This window comes from Olea europaea, chromosome 10 (genome assembly GCF_002742605.1).
Source record: "Olea europaea var. sylvestris chromosome 10, O_europaea_v1, whole genome shotgun sequence".
In the NCBI taxonomy this organism is placed as follows: Eukaryota; Viridiplantae; Streptophyta; class Magnoliopsida; order Lamiales; family Oleaceae; genus Olea; species Olea europaea.
Genome location: NC_036246.1, coordinates 19,746,854 through 19,770,520, shown reverse-complemented (window position 1 = coordinate 19,770,520; position 23,667 = coordinate 19,746,854). Strand labels below are relative to the sequence as shown.

At 33.5% G+C, this 23,667-nt stretch overlaps 1 protein-coding gene across 2 annotated transcripts; it reads left to right on the top strand.

Annotated features, from left to right (window-relative positions):
• Nucleotides 1-1,919: 1,919 nt before the first annotated feature.
• On the top strand, nt 1,920-5,513 carry LOC111401443 (methyl-CpG-binding domain-containing protein 11-like). Of its 2 annotated transcripts, none has more exons than XM_023029178.1 (3): nt 1,920-1,938; nt 2,095-2,181; nt 4,363-5,513. In XM_023029178.1, the coding sequence occupies exons 2-3, from the start codon at nt 2,104-2,106 to the stop codon at nt 5,242-5,244; spliced, it is 960 nt and encodes a 319-aa protein (XP_022884946.1). In that variant the 5' UTR covers nt 1,920-1,938; nt 2,095-2,103; the 3' UTR covers nt 5,245-5,513. The 2 variants fall into 2 exon arrangements, with proteins under 2 accessions (XP_022884946.1, XP_022884945.1); XM_023029177.1 differs by lacking the exon at nt 1,920-1,938 and adding an exon at nt 2,002-2,020.
• Nucleotides 5,514-23,667: the final 18,154 nt, after the last annotated feature.

Genomic DNA, 23,667 nt, shown 5'->3' with positions numbered 1-23,667 from the left:
GGTGGCAGTGAGGTGGTATCAGTGTTTTTTGTTGTGGTAATGGTGGTGGATGAGAATGGGTCGGATGAAGAGCAGTTGTGATCAATTAAAAAAATAAACCGTGACAAATAAAGAACATGTAACGTAAAAAATATGTGATCTTTGGTTAAATTTGCAATTGTGATCTATAATTTGTGACTTCGTGATCGATAAATAAGTTGTAACCAATTAATTTCAAATTTATGATCGAAAAATAACTTGTGATCAATTAATTTAATAATCTAAAACCGTGAAATAAGTTAGTACTTATAATTTTTTTAATGAAAAATAATGCGCGACCAATTAATTTGATAATTGTGACAGATAAATAATTTGTAACCTATAAAATTTGTAATTTATGACTGACATTTTATAATCGTGACCATAACTGTATGAGAGTTCAACGAAAACATAAATTTCGCATGAAGGCAAGAGTCATTTGATTCTGATTTTCAGTACGAATGTGAACAGTGAAAGCGTGGCTTAACAATCCTTTAAACCTTCAAAATTTGAAACTAGAACTGTCAAAAAGTTACTACAGAGATAACTAGCTTGTGATAGCGCCTCCGATTCAAGGAATAAGTAAAATAATGTTAAAAGTAGTGATATTTGACTTTCGCCTTTCGACTCCCATTTATCCTATACCTCTCAAGTCATTTCACAAAGTCACCAATTAATTTGATAATTATAACATATAAATAATTTGTAACATATAAAATTTGTAATTTATGACTGACATTTTATAATTGTGACCATAACTATATGAGAGTTCAACGAAAACATAAATTTCATATGGAACAAAAAGGTAAAAGTCATTTGATTCTGATTTTCAGTATGAATGCGAACAGTGAAAGCGTGGCTTAAAGATCTTTTAAACCTTCAAAATTTGAAACTAGAACTGTCAAAAAGTTACCACAGAGATAACTGGCTTGTGACAGCACCTCCGATTCACGAAATAAGTAAAATAATGTTAAAAGTAGTGATATTTGACTTTCGCCTTTCGACTCTCACTTATCCTATACCTCTCAAGTCATTTCACAAAATTAGACTAGAGTCAAACTCAATAGAGTCTTCTTTTCCTATTGATTCTACTAAGCCCATTCCCTTGATTGTGGTCTCGTTGAATAATGGGCACATGTGATTATTCTGCGAAGCTCATACGCAATTTAATGTATTTTATTATTAACAAATATAAATTAATCATTTTCAAATCATTATTTAATGTATAATTATATTGGAAAAATTGAGAAAAAAATTATATTTGTAACCAAATTATTAATATTTTCCTAATTTATATAAAAATGGAAAGAAGTCTACGTTTATGATGAAGAGAAATTCTTTAATGACCTCTTCGAGATTGGATCAAGTCTTAATGGGCTTCAGTCATTAAACCCGAAAACTCCGGTTCCAATCCACGTGAAAAACGCCCACCAACGGTCATCTTCAGCATCACGTGCATTATTTAATATATTTTTTGTCGGACACCAACCCCCGCATTCAAATGTAGTTAACAGAACCATTTCGGGTACGTTAACTACACACACCATCTCAACGCTTCACGTCCCTCATTCACGTACACTGTACACCCCACCACTTCTTATTTATAGCGCGTCATCTTCACGCCATCATCGAACGGTCTACAAATAGTCATTCCGTCAAAACTCACATTCTCAGAGCGTGCGTGTCTTATCCCGTACACACGATATACCTTAATTCTAGTAGAGGGGAAAGGATAAAACTAAAATAAAACAAGCGCTCACCAAAAATTCCTCAAATCTTCTTTCAAAAATCGACACGTGTACCATCTATCTCTTGTTCAGATTAAACACCAATTAAAACTGCTTTAACAGTCAATCGAACGATCATTAATCTGACACATGTCACTCAAAAGGTTCAACGAAATCTTTTGTGCTTTTTGAGGTAGCTTTATCGTTATCCTTTAATCTGAGGCATATAATTTTGAAACTCAGAGCTACAAAAAGGAAAATTCTGCGGACAATTTGTATGCTTCATTTGTTTGTACGTTTGACATCGTTTTTTGTACTTTAAGAGCTATTTAGGGTTCCATTTTTGTAGGTGAAAAGAATGGCGGAGACCCGGATCGGAAATAGCGACAACGTCGTGTCCGTGGAGCTTCCTGCACCTGCTTCTTGGAAAAAGATGGTATTTTCTTCATTTTACATTTTTTCCCTTTTATATGCTTGTGTTGACCGCTCTTCGGTTTAATTTTAGTTATACTTGTTTTATGTGTTCAAAATTTTAATTTCAGTTACACTTATTTGTATATTGAATTTTGTTGTTCATAATAATTTTTATTGCTAGGGTTTACTGTAGAAAAGTATTGCAAATAGTTATATGTGAAGCTTACATTTTTATTTCATTTCATTTTATTTTTTTTGGCCTTTTGAACCTTGAATTTAATTATCGAAGTCTGTTGGCGATGTGTTTATTGGTAACTATTACAAATCTTTGATGAAAATATTTTCCATGACGGAAACTAAAATTTGTAAAATATTACGTTAATTTGCCCCAAAAAAAAATGTCTGTTGGTATTGTTACTGGAAATACTAAGGCAGTATTGATTACAATAAGTTATTTTTGTAATAATCTTAATGAATTAACACATTTAATTTTTTTAATCTACTGGATTTTCAGCTTTTTTTGGAAGCTAACTCTCAAAGCTTGATACTTGAGAGCAACGTACACAAAGATAAAAAAAACTATGAAGAGAAGAGCGGAAAAAGGGTGGGGCCGGGGTCTGGGGAGGGAAGTTTGCTGTTTTTAACAATTTTTAACTATCTGTCCGCTGTGCAAAAGGCAATTTTTGCAGATAGGGCAAGACTATTGTTGTTAATTGAAGCATCTGTGTCGTTATTTGGTTGTTGAGGAGTAGTGATAAAGATGCTTGGGAACTAGAGTGCACTATAAAATTAGATTGCTTGTTGAATTCTTGTGATGTCTTGTAATCGTGCCCTAATGAAGGTGAAACTTGAGATTACTTTTCACATTTTGAATTTAAGCAAAGGACATTACTCCAAGGAATGAAGTGCTGGAAGGGCAGAGTTTTAAGGTAGTTGTTTGGGCTTCATAACCTATGCCTGTCTGGTCCCTTTTGTTGAATGTTTCTTGTCCTTTTTTCGAATGTTCCAGTAAAAACTGTTTCAGATTATGAGAAAATGGTTGAATGATCAGCAGAATGCTCACTATAAATATCTCTGGGAAAGTAAGACGCCAATTGCCTAGGCATGGGGGATTCCAGCCAATTTAAGCTCTTATAGTATATTTTGGAATTAGGTCTCTTTTTATCCGGGTGCTCCCTTGAGTCACTTTGTCGAACTTTAGGATTGTAAGGCAACTTAAATAAATGATTTGCTCCAGTTAAGTTTCAAAATAATGGACTTAATAATGTCATGATGTTTGTCTCTGTATTTCGAAAAGAAGCTGAATCCATTTGCTTGCTAGCCCAAGATTTGAGGTGGTATTATGTCTGTCGTTTTTGCAAACAGTTGTTTGTGCTTATGCCTTATTGTGACAAGTCCAAGATGGTTCGTTTGAATAACAGTGTAGGATTACAGGGTGACAATTAAATAGAAAGTTGCAAAAATCATTGACCAGACCAGTCTTAGGCTAGGGAAGCATGGATTTTCTCTGTGCAGAAACTTGTTTCCATCATATTGTTTCAATTTTAAATTCGTTAGTTAGTGTATATTTGAGTGAGTATGCCATGCAGATAAAGCAGCTTATATATTTACAATTGTTGTCTACCTATCAGAATCTTACATTAATGTAGTTTTGTTCATGTCAGACTAATGTTCTAGGATGATATTTAGCTTTTAAATATTTTTATGGGTTATGATGTCGATTGGCTCATTGAGGTTACATAATGATGCTGTTATTGGTAGTTTATGTTGAGGGATGTTGGATTTGACCTCTTGAATCTATGGAAGTGAAAATCAGCAAGGAAATCTCAAAAAGAATTCATAAGGCTATCCTTAATGACCAGCCCACAAGTCTTCTAGTGAGAAACCTATGAGAGACCATAAAGGCTTCCTTGGTTTCTAATGTAGATTGGTTTAGTATTCAGTGAGGCTTTTCGTCTAAGGTAGTGTAGGTTGATAATGCATAGACATAATTGAGTTTTCTGGAATAAATGCAGGCAGAGAAAAAAACTTCTGCCAACTATCTTAGGCATGCAAAAAGAATAGTTGAATGAGTACTGTCCGAGAAACATGTGATGCTTGTTCCTGGTTACTTGTTCAATTTTGATTCTATGCTGTTATTGATGTGTGTAGATTTTGTGGTCTGTTTAGTATCTTGACATGGTTGATCAATGCTTCTTTTCAGTACATTTCGAAGAAGGGAGGTACACCACGGAAGAATGAGATCTCATTTATTGCTCCCACTGGAGAGGAGATTAATAACCGGAAACAGCTGGAGCAGTACCTGAAATCACACCCTGGAAGTCCTGCTATATCAGAATTTGATTGGAGCACTGGTGAGACTCCGAGAAGATCAGCTAGGATCAGTGAGAAGGTCAAAGCAACACCTCCGTCTAAAGAGAGTGAGCCACCCAAGAAACGTAGCAGGAAATCTTCAGGTACAAAGAAGGGAAAAGAGAGTGACGCTGGAAAAGAAGAAAATGAGGGCAAGCAAGAAGTTGAAATGCAGGAAGCAGAAGTGGATGGAAAGAAAGAGGAAAAAGAAAACGACACTGATGAGCTGAAGGAAACTGAGGTTAAAAGTGAAGTTAAAATGCAGGAAGATGCAGCTGAAAAGAGTAAGCCTGAGGAATCGAAAGAGAATAACCCTGAGGAAAATGTTGCAGCAGAAGTTGAGATTCACACTGCTACTGAGGACATTATTGTTGACAAGGGTAGAAATGATGAACCTGACAAAGCTAATGGTGCTGAAGAAGCTCCAAAAGTGGAAGAAAAAAAGGTTACTGGAATTGAAGAACAACCAGATTTAGTGGCTGCAGAACCTGGGGCTGATGGTGAGAAACAGGATAAAGTGGAAAGTATCCCCGAGGGAGTAACCAAAACGGAGATGTCCAATGGTGTGGAACCTGAGTCTGCAGGAGAAGTTCATGGAGTTGAGGAGCACAGCAGCAAAGCTCATTCGCAGGTAGAGGAGCCAGAAAAGAATGCCACCGAGAATGGGAAGGTGAATGAAAGTGGGGCAACATTGGCTCCACGTCATCCATCTCCAACTGCTACTAGTTGTTGATTGTTGTCATATATCCTCTGTTGATGTACCTTCTGATTCTAACTTTGCAGACTAAAATGACTGTAATATGGGTGAATGATTAGGTTAAGATTTATTTTAGATAGGAAATTGGCCTTTTGGACTGTCTATTATGTAGCATTTGTTGTGGTTATGATGTAAAATAAATTGTTATCTGTAGACATGCTATGATAGTATGCACATCATAGTATTCCAATAAGTATGGAGAGAGACAGGACTCTCGTTAAAGCTGGTTTGTGCCTTTAACTCTTGATTTTTTTGTTGATTCGGATTCTAAATTGATGCTCTTGACGTGATCAGCTGAAGCTTGATCGTAGAGGTAAAAGCTGTTTTTTTGGTAGAAAGCTTTGATCCTATATTTTGCCCATGTCGTTCGAACCTTTGATGCCACCTACTTGTATCAGATGATTTCTTCTTTAGGCTGTCTTGTTGGATATTTGAGCTTATTGTTGGGCGATAAAACCTTTGCCTTGATTATGCTAAAAGTAGCATCGTAGCTCTTTTTGTTATGGACCTTAAATTAACCTTTGACCCCATGGTTGGCTAGAATGTTTCCATCAAAATTGGTGGTGGTGTTGGTTATTGCTCTAAACAATTCGCAGAAGCTACCAAAATTTAGATAATTTGATACTTGTAGGTGATATTATCCATTTTAATGACTTATCTTCGCTACATAAGGTGTTGTAGCTTGCCATTTTCAGCCCAAAAGCATCATAGCTCAACCTTTTCGTCAAAATTTGTATTCTTACACTGCTATATGGAAGGAACAGATCACATTTTAGCAGCTAAGCAAAGCAAACACAATCAATACAAGTAGTAATATATAAGAACCGAGATTGGGGAAAAATGGAAAACGTGTGTTCTGAAGTGTTTTAGTTAGTCTTTGAAGGTAATCAAGTCGATTCAAGCCAAGTGGCTCGTAGTGAGACCACGAAAAGAATAAAAACTGTGAACGAATGTTCATTAAATCTAGCTCAACAAAGCTGACAAATCAAACAACAGAAAAATCAACTTTGTTTAAGGTGAAGCATGGGAAATTGCGAGTGGTGGTTTACTCTTGAAACATTAATTGGGCCTCCATTTTTTCAAATACTCATTTTTCCATAATTCATTTTCATTCACATTGTTGATAAATTTGTCTCAAGAACACAAAATAAATCGACAAAAATTAAAGAACACAAATATTTTTTACCCAAAGACCCGGATGTTTAGCCAAACGACTTACTTATCACGTTGAGCATCAACAAAAGTGATTATCAATCTAAATCTACTAGAAATCACCAAAGATAACATCACAAGAATCAACACTCAAAGATTCAACATGGTTCTTCCTTAGGCCATTGTTTTCTCTCAAGATCTCTTCCAAACTCGATTACACCAAGTAAACAGTGGTTACTGCTCACCTAAGAATAGACTACTAACAATAAAAATACTCCATAATTGATCTCACCAAGAAAATCTAAGAGAATTAACTATTATAGACGAAACGCAGAAGATTTTTCATAGTGAAGAAAAATGAGAGTAAAGAGAAAATCCTATAAAATGATCTAAATAGCCAAGCCAATCAAAGTATCTATAATATAGGAATTCACCAATTAAGTTTCATCTAAAAGCCACCGATCAACCACATGGCATCATCTCAACTATTGATCTAAAATGAACTCAAAGTCGCATCTTAGAAAACGTTAGAATGCATATATGTGGTTACTGCTCACCTAAGAATAGACTAGTAACCAATACAAATATTCCATAATTGATCTTACCAAGAAAATCTAAGAGAATTAACTATTATAGACGAATCGTAGAAGGTTTTTCATAGTGAAGAAAAATGAGAGTAAAGAGAAAATCCTATAAAATGATCTGAACAACCAAGCCAATCAAAGTATCTAATATAGGGATTCAGCAACTAAGTTTCATCTAAAAGCCACCAATCAACCACATGGCATCATCTCAGCTATTGATCTAAAATGAACTCAAAGTCGCATTTTAGAAAACGCTAGAATGCATATATGTGGGAGACAACTAGGTTTGGGCTTCAATTGTATTTGGGCTGTCAATATTGTAAGTGGATCCATCACTGGGCTAGAAACCAATAAAGTGTTAAGTAAATCCAACAATCTTCACCTTCCTTGACATCTTTGGTGTTTATAATAGACTTAAGAGTTAAATACCTTCCCCCCCCCTCCCCTTTTATTCATTTACTCTAAGTACCTGTAAAATTTTTGAATCAGTAATTACATTTAGGAGATTTAAAAAATCCCTGAATTTATGTAAAAGGGAGTATTTTTTGTATCCATATTTGCAGGATTACATTTAGTAGATACATTTTCTATTTTCATGATTCCCATTTCTAAAACATCTCTTATAAAGTGATATTTAACATCTATATTTTAGTTTTATCATAAAAACAGGATTTTTACTTAAATGTATTGCAAGTTGACTGTTAGAATACAAAATTGCACTAATGTTAAAAAGATCAATTTCATCTAACAAACATTTCAACCATAAACCCTTTTTCAGCATTTGTGGTGGCAATGTATTCAGTTTCTATTGATGATAGAGCTACGATCTTTTGCAGTTGAGGTTTCCCGCTTATATAAGTGTCACTTAAATTAAAACATAAGTGGATGTGGATTTTCTATTATCAGTATTATTAGCAAAATATGAATCAACAAAGTCTTTCACTTGGATTCCAGTTTTTATTTTATTAAATATTAAGCCCAAGTTAATAGTTCCTTTTAGATACCTTAATAACCATTTTCATGGCTTCTTAGAGATATTCACCAAGATTGCTCATAGACCTATTGGGAACACTTACAACATAAGCAAGATTAGGTCTATTGTAGACTATACATGACTGAATCAACAACATTTGCATAAGGAAATTTATTTAGCCTAATCTTTTCTTCTTCAGATTTAAGACATTGATCTACAGACAGTTTAAAGTGACTAGCTAAGGGAAGACTGACCTCCTTAGCCCCATTAATAGGAAATCTTCCGAATATTTTAGAAATATAGGTCTCTTTATTTGTAATTCTATCTCTTCTAATCTCCATCCTTAAAATCCTTCTATCTTAGGTCTTTATTTCAAATTCAAGTTTTAGCTTCTGTTTTCTCTTATTTATCTCAGTTAATCATACCCAACAAGTAACATATCATCAACAAATAACGAAAGATAATAAGAATTTGGACCTTCTTTACCTTTAAAATAAAAACATGGATCATACTCACGCCTATTATAATAAAGTCCCTTGACAAAAGTATCAAATCTAATATATACTAAAGCATGTGAGCTTGTTTCAGGAAATGCATAGATTTTTGTAGAAGACACATACAGTTTAGTTGAGTTATATAAATCTTTTCATTAAAGTTTCCATTTAAGAAAGCAATTTTTACATTTAATTGTTTCAATTCAAGTTCAAATTGAAACACAAGAGACAGTAAAACTCTTATAGAGGTATATTTGACTATAAGGAAAAATATTTCATTGTAGTCAATTACCTCCCTTTGCTTAAAACCTTAGCAACTAATGTAGCATTGAACTTTACATTTTTCATCTTTTGATTCACCTCCTTTTATTTTGTATCCATTTATAGTCAATAACCTTTTGCCCTTTTGGTTTATTAACTAAGGTCTAAGTCTTATTTTTGTCTAATGAGAAAGCATTTATCTTTCATAGCTGCAAGCCAAATGTTTGCATCTTTTCTCCCAAATGGCCTATTCATGAAAATCAGGCTCATTGTTTAGAAAAATTTCCACGTTATGTGCAGTGACAAATTCTGATTCATAAAATTTGGAAGGTGGTCTAATTTCTCCTCCCCATTTCCCTAGCTAGATGATAATTTTCTAAGGGGTTTTCTGTTAAGTCAGGCTCAGGTTCAGGTTTAGTATTATGTTCCTAAACTTCCTCCACCTCAATCAAGTCCTCATATCCAAGATTTATATCTGTAGGAAAGAGATCAGATTTCACATAGTTTTTGTTCTAACTATTTTCAAAGGCAGTATTATCTTTTTCCTTTGTATAGAGTATGTCAATTTCATTAAAAACCACATTTCTACTAACGATGACTTTGTGTCCACCTCGACCCCTTAGCCAAATTGTGTATCCTTTTACAACTTCTCCATATCCAAAGAAAATTCTTTTAATGGACCTATGTTCAAGTTTATATTCTTTCTGATGTGCATATGCAACACATCCAAAAACTTAGTTTGGAGTGGTCAATAGGATGACCATTCTAAATATGGTCTGGAGAGTCATAATTCAGAGATTTACTAGGACATTTGTTTATCAAATATGAGGCAGTCTTTACAGCTTCTCCCCAGTATACTTTTGGAAGGCCAGAGCCGATAAGCGTGAATCTTACTTTCTTTAAAATGGCCCTATTCATTATTTCAGCTAGTCCATTCTGTCGTGGAGTATAGGTAATAGTCCTATGTCTAAGGATTACCATTTTCTTTACAAAAATTATCAAACTCTTCATTGCAAAATTAAGGCCGTTTTTAGTTCTAATAACTTTAACATTTTTATTTACTTGATTTTCAATAATGGTCCGTTTGATAATAAGAAAGGAATTTGGATGGAAAGAAAATGAATTCTAGGGAATTGAATTCCCCATAACTTATTTTACTGAAATTGTCAATTGAATGTGTTTGATTGGTATAATTTTTCACATGAAAAATGTTGAAATTTTACATATTTTGGCTTTTTTCTTTTTTTTTTTAAATTGTCAATTAAAGGGATATAATTTTTTACAATTGTGAATAGAATTTGTTTCCGTTACCAAAAAATAAAATAAATTTAAAAAAGGTGAGAAACTGATTTCCCACCAAACCCATGGGAATTGGTTTTCCACATACCAAAGAAAATGGGTCATGTGAGGGGGGGAGGGAATGAATTGGCAAGAAAATTTTTGCAATCAAACAAGGAAAAAGGCAAAAAATCCATGAAAATTGACCGAATCAAACAGGCCTTAAGAGTTTTTCATTCATTAAAATTTTGGCAGGTATCAATTTCATTTTCAAAAGGATAACCTAACCTTTTTCAGAAAATCATCAATTATGAGAAGGAAATGTCTAAAACCAGAATAAGTACACACCAAGGTTGAAGGTAATCAAGTATGGCTTTGGATTTATGAATGCCTGTGGCAAAAGGTAATTTTTTACTTCCCATAAATGTAGTGTTCACCAAAGGACAACTTTTCAATCTTTTTTGTAGCCGAAAGATTTTGTTTCTTTAAAATGTGCAAATTCTTATCACTTATATTGTCCAAGTCTTTTGTGTCATATTTCAAATTTATCAGGTTGTGAGACTACTGTAGCTAGTGGATTATCCACCAAGGATGAAGATTTTAAACATAAATCCCATATGTTCTATGGACCTCAATGCTTTTTTTTTTTAATGAAAATTCCATTGAAGGGTTAGGATTCTTTTATTGATGAAGGTCTCATATCCTTCATCATCAAGGGTACTTAAGAGATTAAGTTTCTTTTTAAGTTAGAAATGTATCTTATTTTCTCTGATGTGAGTACATTTTCATTTTTGAGTTTTAAAATAGTTCTTCCAATTCCTTTAATTTTACAGGATAAATTACATCCCAAAATAAGTACACACCAAGGTTGAAGGTAATCAAGTATTGCTTTGGATTTATGAATGCCTGTGGCAAAAGGTAATTTTTTTACTTCCCATAAATGTAGTGTTCACCAAAGGACAACTTTTCAATCTTTTTCGTACCCGAAATATTTTGTTTCTTTAAAATGTGCAAATTCTTATCACTTATATTGTCCAAGTCTTTTGTGTCATATTTCAAATTTATCAGGTTGTAAGACTATTGTAGCTAGTGGATTATCCACCAAGGATGAAGATTTTAAACATAAATCCCATATGTTCTATGGACCTGAATGATTTTTTTTTTTTTTTAATGAAAATTCCATTGAAGGGTTAGGATTCTTTTATTGATGAAGGTCTCATATCCTTCATCATCAAGGGTACTTAAGAGATTAAGTTTCTTTTTAAGTTAGAAATGTATCTTATTTTCTCTGATGTGATTACATTTTCATTTTTGAGTTTTAAAATAGTTCTTCCAATTCCTTTAATTTTACAGGATAAATCATATCCTATATTTACTTGTCCTCCATTAATTTCCAAAAATTCAATAAAATATTCTTTATAGGATGTCATGTGAAATGTACACCCTGAATCAAGAATCTATTCATCTTTAACTGAAGATTCGTAAGTCATATAGACTTGACCATTTTAGGTTACAGCTTCATCATAAGCTACTGCAACTCCGCCTTCAATATATTCGCATTTTCCAACTCTTCAATTCTTTTAAAATAATCTTTTATGAAATGTTCCAACTTTCCAAAGAAGTAACATTTCTTTCTTTTGGCCTTATTGTTATTCTTATGGTTTGTATTTACCCTTTTCAAATTTATCAAAAAATTCTTTTCCTTCTCTAGGGATCATATTTAAAGCTAAAAAATTGTTTCCACAAGTAACATTTATTTGGAAGAGTTTTAGTTTTATAAAGGGATTATAGTTTAAACCTACAGTTCTGCATTAGTCTCAGTCTTTCCTAATTCTCTAATGACACTATCAAATAAATGTAGAAATATAGTGCTTCAAGCAATTTCGGTTTGTCCAGTTCTTTTAGAATCAGCATTTTTTTTATCCTAAGATTCATCAAGGGCTTTTGTACACCTTTGTTGCGAAAAAAGGGATTAAAGTTTTTCGTCTCTAGAGACTAAAATCTCCTTTGTCATTCCAAATCTCAACATCAACTATAGCACTTCCAATTTAACAACTTTGAAAACAAAACAAGATTTTCTTTCAATAGTTTTAAGAAGGAATTAAGAACAGAAAGTTTTTCCTAGTTTTCCGAAAAATTATGCACACGCAGAGTGTTAATGTGATGATAATTTTTAAAAATGTATAGTTATCTAACTGTATTGTAACGATCAGGGTCTCTGTACCAAAGTCGTTAGCTTACGTACTGTCCGCTTTGGGTGGGCCATGCGCCCACTTACCTCTCACGACTTTCTGTCGTTTTCCCCAGGATTCGAACTCATAACATTTCCCTGAAGTAAGACTTAAGTTAAATCCTGGTACCAATTAGGCAAGAGTTGAATCCTGGTACCAATTGGACAACTTGCCCAATTGATACCAGGATTCAACTTAAGTCTTATTTAAGGGAAATGTTATGAGTTTGAATCCTCGGGGACGCGGCAGAAAATCGTGAGGGGTAAGTGGGCGTAAGGCCCACCCAAAGCGGACAGTACATAAACTAACAGTTTGGGTACAGAGACCCGGGTCATTACATGTATGATTAGTAAGAGCAATCAGGTAACTTTTAATCAAAGCACACACAGTATATATCACTATCAATGATCATAACTACACACACTAAACAATATGTAATCTTGAAGAAACCAGCTCTCAGTCTTCTTAGATTCTATGGTTCTCGTATAAAACCTTGCACAAAGAATGATCCAAGAGGTTTTTGATTTTTTTGTTTTAATTTTTTTCCTTCAAGATATCCACGAAATTTACTAGATCGAAGGATTATATACAGTATAGGGTTAAAAATCGTTACCAAAAGATCAAAGATCATAAAGTGTAAAACAATGAATACCAAAGAACTGTTTTACTTCCATTACGAACCAAGATCAAACCATTTAATGTACATGTCTATGAAGATCTAGGGTTTTTAGCCTCCAAGAGCACCAGAAAAATGAAGGATTTTTCCATGTATCGAAGTGCTTTGACACCACTTGTTGGTAAATTTGTCTCAAGAACACAAAGTAAATCAATTGAAATTAAAGAACATAGAGACTTTTAGCTTTGAGGCACGGATGTTTGCTAAATGGCCTCTCACCACTTTGAACATCCACAAAAGTATATATTGATCTAAATCCACTAGAAATCACTAAAGATGACTATACAAGAATCAACAATTCTGCCTCAGACCACTATTTTCTCTCAAGATCACTCTCAAACCTAATTACACCAACCAGTGGTTATTGCTCACCAAAGAACATACAATATCCATTGCAAACACTCTATAACAGATCCTACCAAGAAAATATAAGAGAATGACATATTACAGATGAAACACAGAAGGTTTTTTAGAAAGAGAAAAACAAGAGAAAAGAGAAAACCCTAGAAAATGATCTGAACAACCAAGCCCATGGAAGTATCCAGAATATAGGAATTCAGCAATTAAGTTTCATCTAATAGCCACCAATCAACCACATGGCATCATCGCAGCTATTGACTTAAAATGAACTTAAAGTTGCATTTGAGAAAACATGGGGATGCACATATGTGGGAGGCAACCGGGTTTAGGTTTCAATTATATTTGGGCTGTTAATATTGTAAGTGAATCCATCATTGGGCTAGAAATTTGGGTCAAGCAAAGTGTTAAGCAATCCAATACGCACATTCTCCTATATATATATTGAATGAAGTCAAAATATTGTATTCTTAATACCATTTCGAAATGCTCATGACCTAGTATGCAAAATAGAAAAACTAGTATTTCGAAAATTTCTATAACATGCTAACCTTAAAAAATTCTTTGATGATCATATTTAGTTAAATCTATAAATCGTCTTCGTCATCTTAAAACTCGTTTTAAAAATCATACCATATAATGATCTAAAAGAACATTGAAAATAGTTAAATGTGGGTGTTAAAAAGTGTCTTTTCTTTAAATTTCTTCAATTATTTTATAAATATTTGTTATTTTTGCACTACAAATTTCTCAATATAATCTATATCATTTTATTTGAAAATTTCAGCACTTCGAAATGATATTAAGAATATAATATTTTGACTTCATTTGATATCCCATAATAACCCAAAAAATAAGACAAAACATAAAAAATGTAATGGATTTATAAATATTCAGGCCGTGAGCACCTGGCTCTTTTCTTTAAAAATTCTCTGACACGGCACCCTTTATATCAGGCCAAATCAGTGAAGTCAAATTCTTGGATTTTTCCTGTGAACCAACCTTTATACGTGTAGCTGGATTGATTCTACAATCACGATTAAAAAAACACGCCAAGAGTGACATTCTTTACGTAGAAATTTTAGCATTTTACATAAATCAATAATCCCTTCTTGGACTTGAAAACTCAAGGTAATAGTAAACCCCAATAGAAAGTTATTAAAAGCTTAGTGACTGCATAAGAAAATTTATCAAGAACATTTTACTTTTTCAAGTTTTGATGCAGCAAGAGATATACATTAATTGGTGCAAGAGTATTTTTAACACAATAACAAAGTCATGTTCATTTTGTTAAATAAAGTATAGGTGGTTATATTACCACCATAATTTTATCTTGTCCCATCACATTTTAATGCTACTAAATGTTCCATATGTTTGTGTTGGGTTGAGTGCCCATATAGTATAGTTTTACTGATGTAAAAATAACATTTTTTTATATCGAATAAAATTATGTTTATTTATTGCGTTTATTTATTATTGAGTATACGAAATTAAAGTGTTTGTGGTCACTTGTGATGAGTTGGGTACTTGCGTTGAGAAGTACAGTATGACACAACGTATATTTTGATAAAAAATAATTTGTTCACAATCTATGTATAAAGATTGGCACCTTATATTGGAAGGTTGTAGTGTTGACCAATTCAATATTCGGTTTTGTGATTTATTTTTATCACAGAAATAGTTAAAGGTAACATAAGTACACTTGGAGTGTATTGAACGGACCACGTGTCGAATTTAATTCCTTAGCATGACCGTACGAAGAATTAAATGCCACTTGACTGCTATGTATTTTATCTAAATCCCTTAAGATGATTATGTATATCTTTTCGTGATTTTAATTGTTCTTTGATTCATCAATAGGTGAGATCAATTTGATTGGTCAAATATCTCGATGAGTTGGGGACTTGAGAATAAACGGAGTAGAGAACATGAATTCGTGTTAGGAAGCGTCACCCTGAAAAATGGGTAGAGTGACTACTTAAATGTTTTCTGTTGAACGGTTAAAATTTGAGCTCAGTGTTTAGCAACAGCTAAATTTCGACATCTGTGATTTGTTCACAGGACTGTTGAAGAAAATGAAACTTAAGTTAATGAGAATAATTAGAGGGGCAAAACGATCATTTATGTTTGTACCTAATTATCGAATCTCAGACGAGGATAAAATACATATATGATAGGTCAGAGGAAAGTATTAGAGATTTATTGGCTTCTATGATCTTATATATTTCAAGAGTTCAGTCTTTTACCTTTAGTGGAAAAAACAAAGACTAATAATTAGATTGGGTGGTCTAGGGTCTACTAAACAAGATCTAATTATTAGAGCTTGGATAATATATGTCTGATTAGTTCCCTGTGGTAGCTCCAAAAAGTATTGGAACTTAATTACAATAATTATAATAGTTTTGGACTTAATTGTAATTACAATAAAGTTTTGTACTTGATTGTAATTACTATGAAAGTTATAAACTTAATTGTAATTGTAATTGAAATTCTAGGACTACACTTGCAATTAAATGTAAACTAATTAGAAATGAACGTAAATTAGAACTCCTACTTGAGTCTTAATTAGAACTCTTGTTTGAATGTGAAATTATAATTGTACTAGAACTGTATCATCTTTTTCTCTATAAATAGAGACTAGATGGACAGAAAAGTTTTACAACATTCATAATTCCACAGTATTCAAATTTAGAGAGAAAACATTTTATTTTCTTGCTATCCAATTCAAGAATTAGTTTCAAGATTAATTAAAAGAAGGTGTCTACACGTCGGTGTAATCTCTGCATTGGAGAATATCATAGAATGCTTGAAAGTTTGAAGCACCAAGATTAATGCAATTAAAGGAGACGGAAGTTCGCGGATCAGAGTTAATTCAAGGTTGATCGTTGAACTTAGGTAAAAGATTTGAATCTTTTGATTTTGTTATAACATGCACGTGAACATCTAGATAATCCCATTTATTGAATTAAAGAAAATTTTAGCTTCTGGTTAATTCCGCTTCCACATCCAACAACTGGTATCAGAGCAATCTAAATCGTTCACGTGCTTGTTATTTCTGATCTTGATTTCATATTCTAGTTAAGCGATGTCTAGGAAAATTTTACGTATGTTGATTGAATGATTGGATTATTTTAAACTGTGAATCAATTATTTGTGGCCAGTCTTTGATGTAATTTGTTATTTCAAGTCTGTAACAAGATAGGTGGATTACGACTCCATCGTCTTGATTTAATTTTTTGTTCGATTAGATTTAAAAAATCATGAGCCTACGAGACATAGGAATTTATGTAATTCTTGTATTTGTTGAATCTTGTAATTGATTGAAGAAGAAGACTTGAAGAGCAGGAGGACGACGAAATCAAGGATTATTTAAAAAATAAAAAATATTGTAGACGGATTAACCGTCTGCCAACGACAGACAACTAAAAATTGTCTACTACATCGGTAGACAGTTGTGCAGACAGTTTTATCTGTAAAAGGGATTTCAAAAAAATAAAATTGGGTTTTTGAAAATAATTACTAGTGTAGTGACAGAAACTTCCTTGCTATTTTTGGAGAAGTTACTGTTGGATGCTTGGAGATTTAGATTAAGTTTTGAGCCTTGGTTCAATTTTTTTTAAAAATTTTTGAGCCTTTTAGGGCCACAAATAATTGTTATTTTTATAACTTTATGAATATTTAAATTATTGTTTAAAATATTGTCATTCTTGATATCATGACATATAGATTTATTTATGACATCGCTCGTAATACTATGAATAGGATGCATATCATTTAACACGAATTTCTCTTTGATTAATTTAATCTAAATTAAATTATTCTGAATAGAAAAATCAAAATAATTAAACTGTATATTAATTTAATTAATATGAACAGTTGGTAATTGTTTATATTAAAATCCATCATTTTAAAATATTGACTGGGAGAGGGTGTTTATTTAAATAAACACCCACGGCCTCTTTTGGTCAATCTATAAACAAAGTAATGTAACAGATTCCCTACAGGAGGGTCGCGTGGTTCAAGTTACATGATTGGATTTCTTTATGATAAGATCTTCTAAATAGAATATAATTTGTGATCATCATATAGATGACTAAATTATTTTCAAGTGTTTAGAGATTGAGATAAATGTTGTACACTCAAATTGAAATTATCTATGAACCTCCTATAGAGGCTCTCGTTTATGATTTTGATGACCAAATAAAACGATGTTAGACTTAATATAGACATTTGTTGTCAGATATATTTTGTTAGTGGGAGGGTCTTAACTTGATCAGTGGACACATTGACCTTTCCTATACAGAGGCATGTTGGATCATAGGGATTAAGTTATCGTTGCATTATTGTAGTTAGATGGATCTACACATGCATTCATGAATCATATGCTAAATTGTCATTCACTGCTCAATTTTTAATATGCAATAAATTGTTAATTTTCAGCAAAATGTCTCTCAGCGCTTTTTTCACTATTTTAAAACAAAATCAATTTGTCTGGGATAATTATGTGGATTGAAAACATAATTTGATGTTTGTGTTTATTACTGAAAAACTTGATTTTGTACTCAACAAGAATGTCCCAAGGAACCTACTGAGACTACAGGCAAGTCTAAGAGGACTGCGTATGATAAGTAGATCGTTGCTGACAAGATGGCTCGCTGTTACATTTTGGCATCCATGTCAAACATGTTACAACAAAAGCCTGAAAGTCAGGAGACCTCTTATGACATACTAGAAAGCCTGAAGGGCATGTTTGGACATTAAAGTAGGAGGGCTCGCTTTGAGGTCATTCGTACCTTACAGAACATCCGCATGAAACCCGAAACGCTTGTGAAGGATCATATGTTGACTATGATTGCACACTTCAACGTGGCAGAGAATCTGGGCGCAACTATTGATCAAGAAACTTAAGTTGATATGGTATTGAATTCTTTATCTGATATGTTTTCACAGTTTACTGTGGACTATCACTTGCACAAGATGATTATGCCATTAATCGAGTTGATGAATGAGTTACAAAATGTGGAAAGTGGTCTCAACGGTAAGGGTGGCCATGCTCATGTAGCAATTGCTAGCTCCTCTAGCTCCAAGCCAAAAGGCGGAATTGGAAAGAAGAGGAAGAGATCTAACAAGAAGCCAGGAAGTAACAAAAAGCCCAAATCAGATGGAACGCCGGAAGCCAAGTGTTTCCACTGTGGTCGCAAACGAAACAGGAAGAAAAACTGCCTTGATGCACTAGCTAAAAATCTGGGTGTTGGTAAGTTTTTTATTGCCGAGTCATGCTTGATGGTTGATTTTACATATTTCTCGGTTGTAGACTTTGGAGCTACTAATCATATATGCATGTCTATGTAGGTGCTTCAAGAGAGCAAAAGACTCAATGAGGGCCAGTTTAAAATTACTGTCTGCATAAGAGCTATAGTTTCAGCAAGAGCAGTAGGAGTAGTTTACTTTTATTTCAATAGTGGTAGGCATTTAATCCTTAAAGACTATTATTATGTCCCGCGGATGAAGCAAAATTTGATTTCTGTTTCTTGTTTAATAGGACAAGGTTATTTTGTAAACTCTGCGCATGATGCGCTTTATATTCTAAATAATAAGGCTTCTATTTGTACTGGATATTTGGTGAGTGGTCTTTATATTTTAAATTGTGCCACAAATGAAATAAATGTTACTTCTGCAGACCACGAATGTCTAACCATACTAGTGATACTTATATATGGAATCTTAGACTTGGACATATTAATCTTAATAGGATATTAAGATTGGCTAGAGATGGTCCACTTAACATGCTTAAGGTCGAACCATTGCTAGTTTGTGATTCTTGTTTGGAGGGTAAAATGACCAAGAGATCCTTTCTAGCGAAAGGACATAGAGCCAAAGAAGTATTAGAACTAGTTTATTATGAAGTATGTAGACCTATGGATACACCTGCGAGAGAGGGTTATGAGTATTTTATGACTTTTACCGATGATTACTTTAGATTCAGATACATCTACCTAATGACTCGAAAGACAGATGCTTTTGAAAAATTCAAAGAGTATCGGGCTGAGGTCGAGAAACATTTGGTAAGAGTATTAAGACACTTCGATCAGATCGAGTTAGCGAATATCTCACAGGAGAATTTAGGGACTACTTGATAGAAAATGGTATTTTTTTTTCAACTGAGTGCGCCGGGTACACCCCAATAGAATGGTGCTTTAGAAAGGAGAAACATGACATTGCTAGACATGGTTAGGTCAATGATGAGTTTCGCAACTCTACCTACCTCATTTTAAGGATGTGCACTGGAAAGAACAGCATATGTTCTTAACTTAGTTCTTTCTAAGTCAGTTCCCAAGACTTCTCTGGAATTATGGAATGGGCGTAAGCCTAGCTTACATCATATTTGAATTTGGGAATGTCTGGCTCATGTGCTGAAAGGGAAGACAGAGAAGTTGGAGTCTAGATTAGAGATATGCTTGTTTGTGGGATACCCTAAAGGTATCAGGGGATATTAATTTTATAGTCTTCTAGCTAGGAAAGTCTTTGTTAGCATAAATGCCACTTTTCTAGAGGATAAGTATATTAATGAATGTTAGTCCAAAAGCAAGGTCGTGTTAGAAGAAATAAGTGGGAGCAATTCCACCATATTGATTCCTGAAACACAATCTCATGATAGAGAACCGTGGTGCAGAAATACCTAAACAATGTGTTTTGAGTGGGGGAGATGAGTCATCCAATCCCATGGATCAAGTATACGTTGAAGGTATTGAGGAGGTAATGGAACCACCTAGTGGTGATACCAACATTGATACAAACATTACAATTCCAAACGATGCCACAGTCCGGGATCTACCTCCCTTTAGACAAAGTCAGAGGATTATCAGACCACCTTCTAGCTACTTGTTAGTTGGAGAGTCCAATTAGGCGATCTCCACAATACAAGTTGATGATCCGACTTCATACAAGGAGGCCATGAATGATGTGGATGCATATTTATGGCAACAAGCTATGAATGCTAAAATGGAATCTATACATTCCAATCAGGTCTGGGAACTTGTAGATGCACTTGAAGGGATAAAACCTATTGGGTGCAAGTGGATCTATAAGAGAAAGAGAGGAGCAGACACGAAAGTGGAAACTTTTAAAGCAAGGCTAGTGGCTAAGGGTTTCACCCAACAAGAAAGATCGATTATGAAGAGACCTTTTCGCTTGTAGCTATGCTTAAGTCTATCCGGATATGAGGTGTGGCAAATGGATGTCAAGATGGCCTTTTTGAATGGCCATCTTAAGGAATGTATCTATATGATACAACCAGACGGATTCATAGAACATGGTCATGAGGCAAAGTCTGCAAGCTTCAGCGATCCATTTATAGGTTGAAGCAAACATCAAGATCTTGGAACAAGAGATTCAACGAAGTGATTAAGACATATCGTTTTGATCAGAATTTTGACGAATCTTGTGCCTACAAAAAGATACATGAGAAAATTGTAATTTTCCTCGTGCTTTATGTAGATGATATTCTACTCATTGGAAATGATGTGGGAGCGTTATCATCTATGAAAGTGTGGTTGGCCCAACAGTTTTATACGAAGGACTTAGGAGAAGCTATCTATGTTCTAGGTATTCAGATATTAAGAAATCGAAAGAACAAGTAGATAGCTCTATCCCAAGCTTTATATATTGATAAAATACTTGTCAGATTTGCCATGCAAGATTCCGAGAAAGATAATTTACCTTTCAGATATGGAATCAAACTCTCTAAGGATCAGTCCCTTAAGACTACTGAAGAGGTAGAATGCATGAGAAGGATACCTTATGCATCAACAGTTGGTAGTCTTATGTATGCTATGTTTTTCACTAGACCTGACATTTGTTATGCTATTGGTATGGTGAGTCGATATCAATCCAACCCTGGATCGGAACATTGGGTGGTTGTAAAGCATATGTTAAAGTACCTTCAAAGGACAAGGAATTATATGCTAGTTTACTCATCACCAGATCTTGATCCAGTGCGTTATACAAATTCAGACTTCCAGATTGATAAGGACTCTCGCAAGTCTACATCAGGATCATTGTTTACACTTGGTGATGGGCCATTATTTGAAGAAGTATCAAACAATCATGTATTGCTGATTCCACCATGGAGGCTGAGTATGTGGCAGCTTGTGAAGCCACTAAGGAAGCGGTATGGTTCAAAAAATTTCTAACGAATATCGAGGTGGTGCCTGTATCTGCACAGCCTCTGACATTGTACTGTGACAACAGTGGGGCAGTTTCAAATACTAAAGAACTAAGGAGTCATCAAAGGGGTGAACATATTGAACGAAAATATCATCTCTTGAGAGAGATAGTTAATAGAGGAGATGTGATTGTTAGGAAAATTGCTACTAGGGATAACCTCGCGGATCCGGCTAAGGTTTTTAATAGACATGTGCAAGGTATGGGGTTACAGGACATGACACATATACTCTAGGACAAGTGGGAGATTTGTTGGGTTGAGTGCCCATATAGTATAATTTTGCTGATGTAAAAATAACAATAATTTTTTATATCGAATAAAATTATGTTTATTTATTGCATTTATTTATTATTGAGCATGCAAAATAAAAGTGCATGTGATCACTTGTGATTATATGAGTTGGGTACTTGCGTTGAGAAGTACAGTATGACACAACTTATATTTTGATAATAAATAATTTGTTCATAATCTATGTATAAAGGTTGGCACCTTATATTAGAAGGTTGTAGTGTTGACCAATTCAATATTCGGGTTTTTGATTTTTCCTTATCACAGAAATAATTAAAGGTAACAGTAGTACACTTGGAGTGTATTGAATGGACCGCATGTTGAATTTAATTTTATAGTATGATCGTGCGGAGAATTAAATTCAACTTGACTACTGTGTATTTCATCTGAATCCCTTGACAGGATTATGTATATTTTTTTCACGATTTTAATTATTCTTTGATTTATTAATGGGTGAGATCAATTTGATTGGTAAAATATCTCGATGAGTTGAGAACTTGAGAATGAGTGAAGTAGAGAACATGAATTCGTGTTGGGAAGCGTCACCCTGGAAAATGGGTAGAGTGACTACTTAAGTGTTTTCTGTTGAATGGTTAAAATCTGAGCTCAGTGTTTAGAGACGGTTAAATTTCGGCATCTATAATTTGTTCACAGGACCGTTGAAAAAAATGAAATTTAAGTTAGTGAGAATAATTAGAGGGGCAAAACGGCCATTTATGTTCGTACCTAATTATCGGATCTCAGACGGGATAAAATACATATACGGTAGGTCAGAGAAAAGTATTACAGATTTATTGACTTCTGTGATCTTATATATTCCAAGAATTCAGTCTTTTACCTTTAGTGAAAAAACAAAGACTAGTAATTAGATTGGGTGGTCTAGAGTCGATTAGACATGATCTAATTATTGGAGATAGGATAATATATGTCCGATCAGGTCCCTGTGGAAGCTTCATAAAGTATTGGAACTTAATTACGGTAATTATAATAGTTTTGGGTTTAATTGTAATTGCAATAAAGTTTTGTACTTGGTTGTAATTACTATGAAAGTTATAAACTTAATTGTAATTGAAGTTCTAGGACTATACATGCAATTAAATTTAAACTAATTAGAATTTGACTTAAATTAGAACTCCTACTTGAGTTTTAATTAGAACTCTTGTTTGAATGTGAAATTATAATTGTACTAGAACTGTATCATCTTTTTTCTCTATAAATAGAGATCGGATGGATAGAACAACTCTACAACATTCATAATTCCATAAAATACAAATTTAGAAAGAGAAAATCTTTTATTTTTTTTTGCTGTCCAATTCAAGAATTAGTTTTTGGATTAATTAAAAGAAGGTGCTCACTCACCGATGTAGTCTTTGTGTTAGAGAATATCATATGAGGCTTGAAGGTTTGAAGCACCAAGATTCTTGCAATTAAAGGAGATGGAAGTTTGCGGATCATAGTTAATTCAAGGTTGATCATTGAACTTAGGTAAAAGATTCGAATTCCTTGATTTTGTTATAACATACGCTGAATATCTAGACATTCCTGTTTATTGAATTAAAGAAATTTTAATTTTTGGTTAATTCCGCTTCCACATCCAACAATTTGTTTATTGTTGCACGTATGTTTTCATATTTTTTGTCACAATTTTATCTTCAAGTTTTTATGAACTGGAACATCTTATCCTTCCTAATAATATTTTTTAATAAACATTCAATAAATGTGCTTTGAAACAGTAAATAAATATTTTATGGCACTTTTATATTTGTTTTTGCTTGTTTTAAAAATATGAGAAAATAAGTCTTTTTATGCCTTTCTTACATTTTCATGTATTGTATCGTGTTTTGCATTTCATTGTTCATTTCCCAATTCTCTTTACTTTGC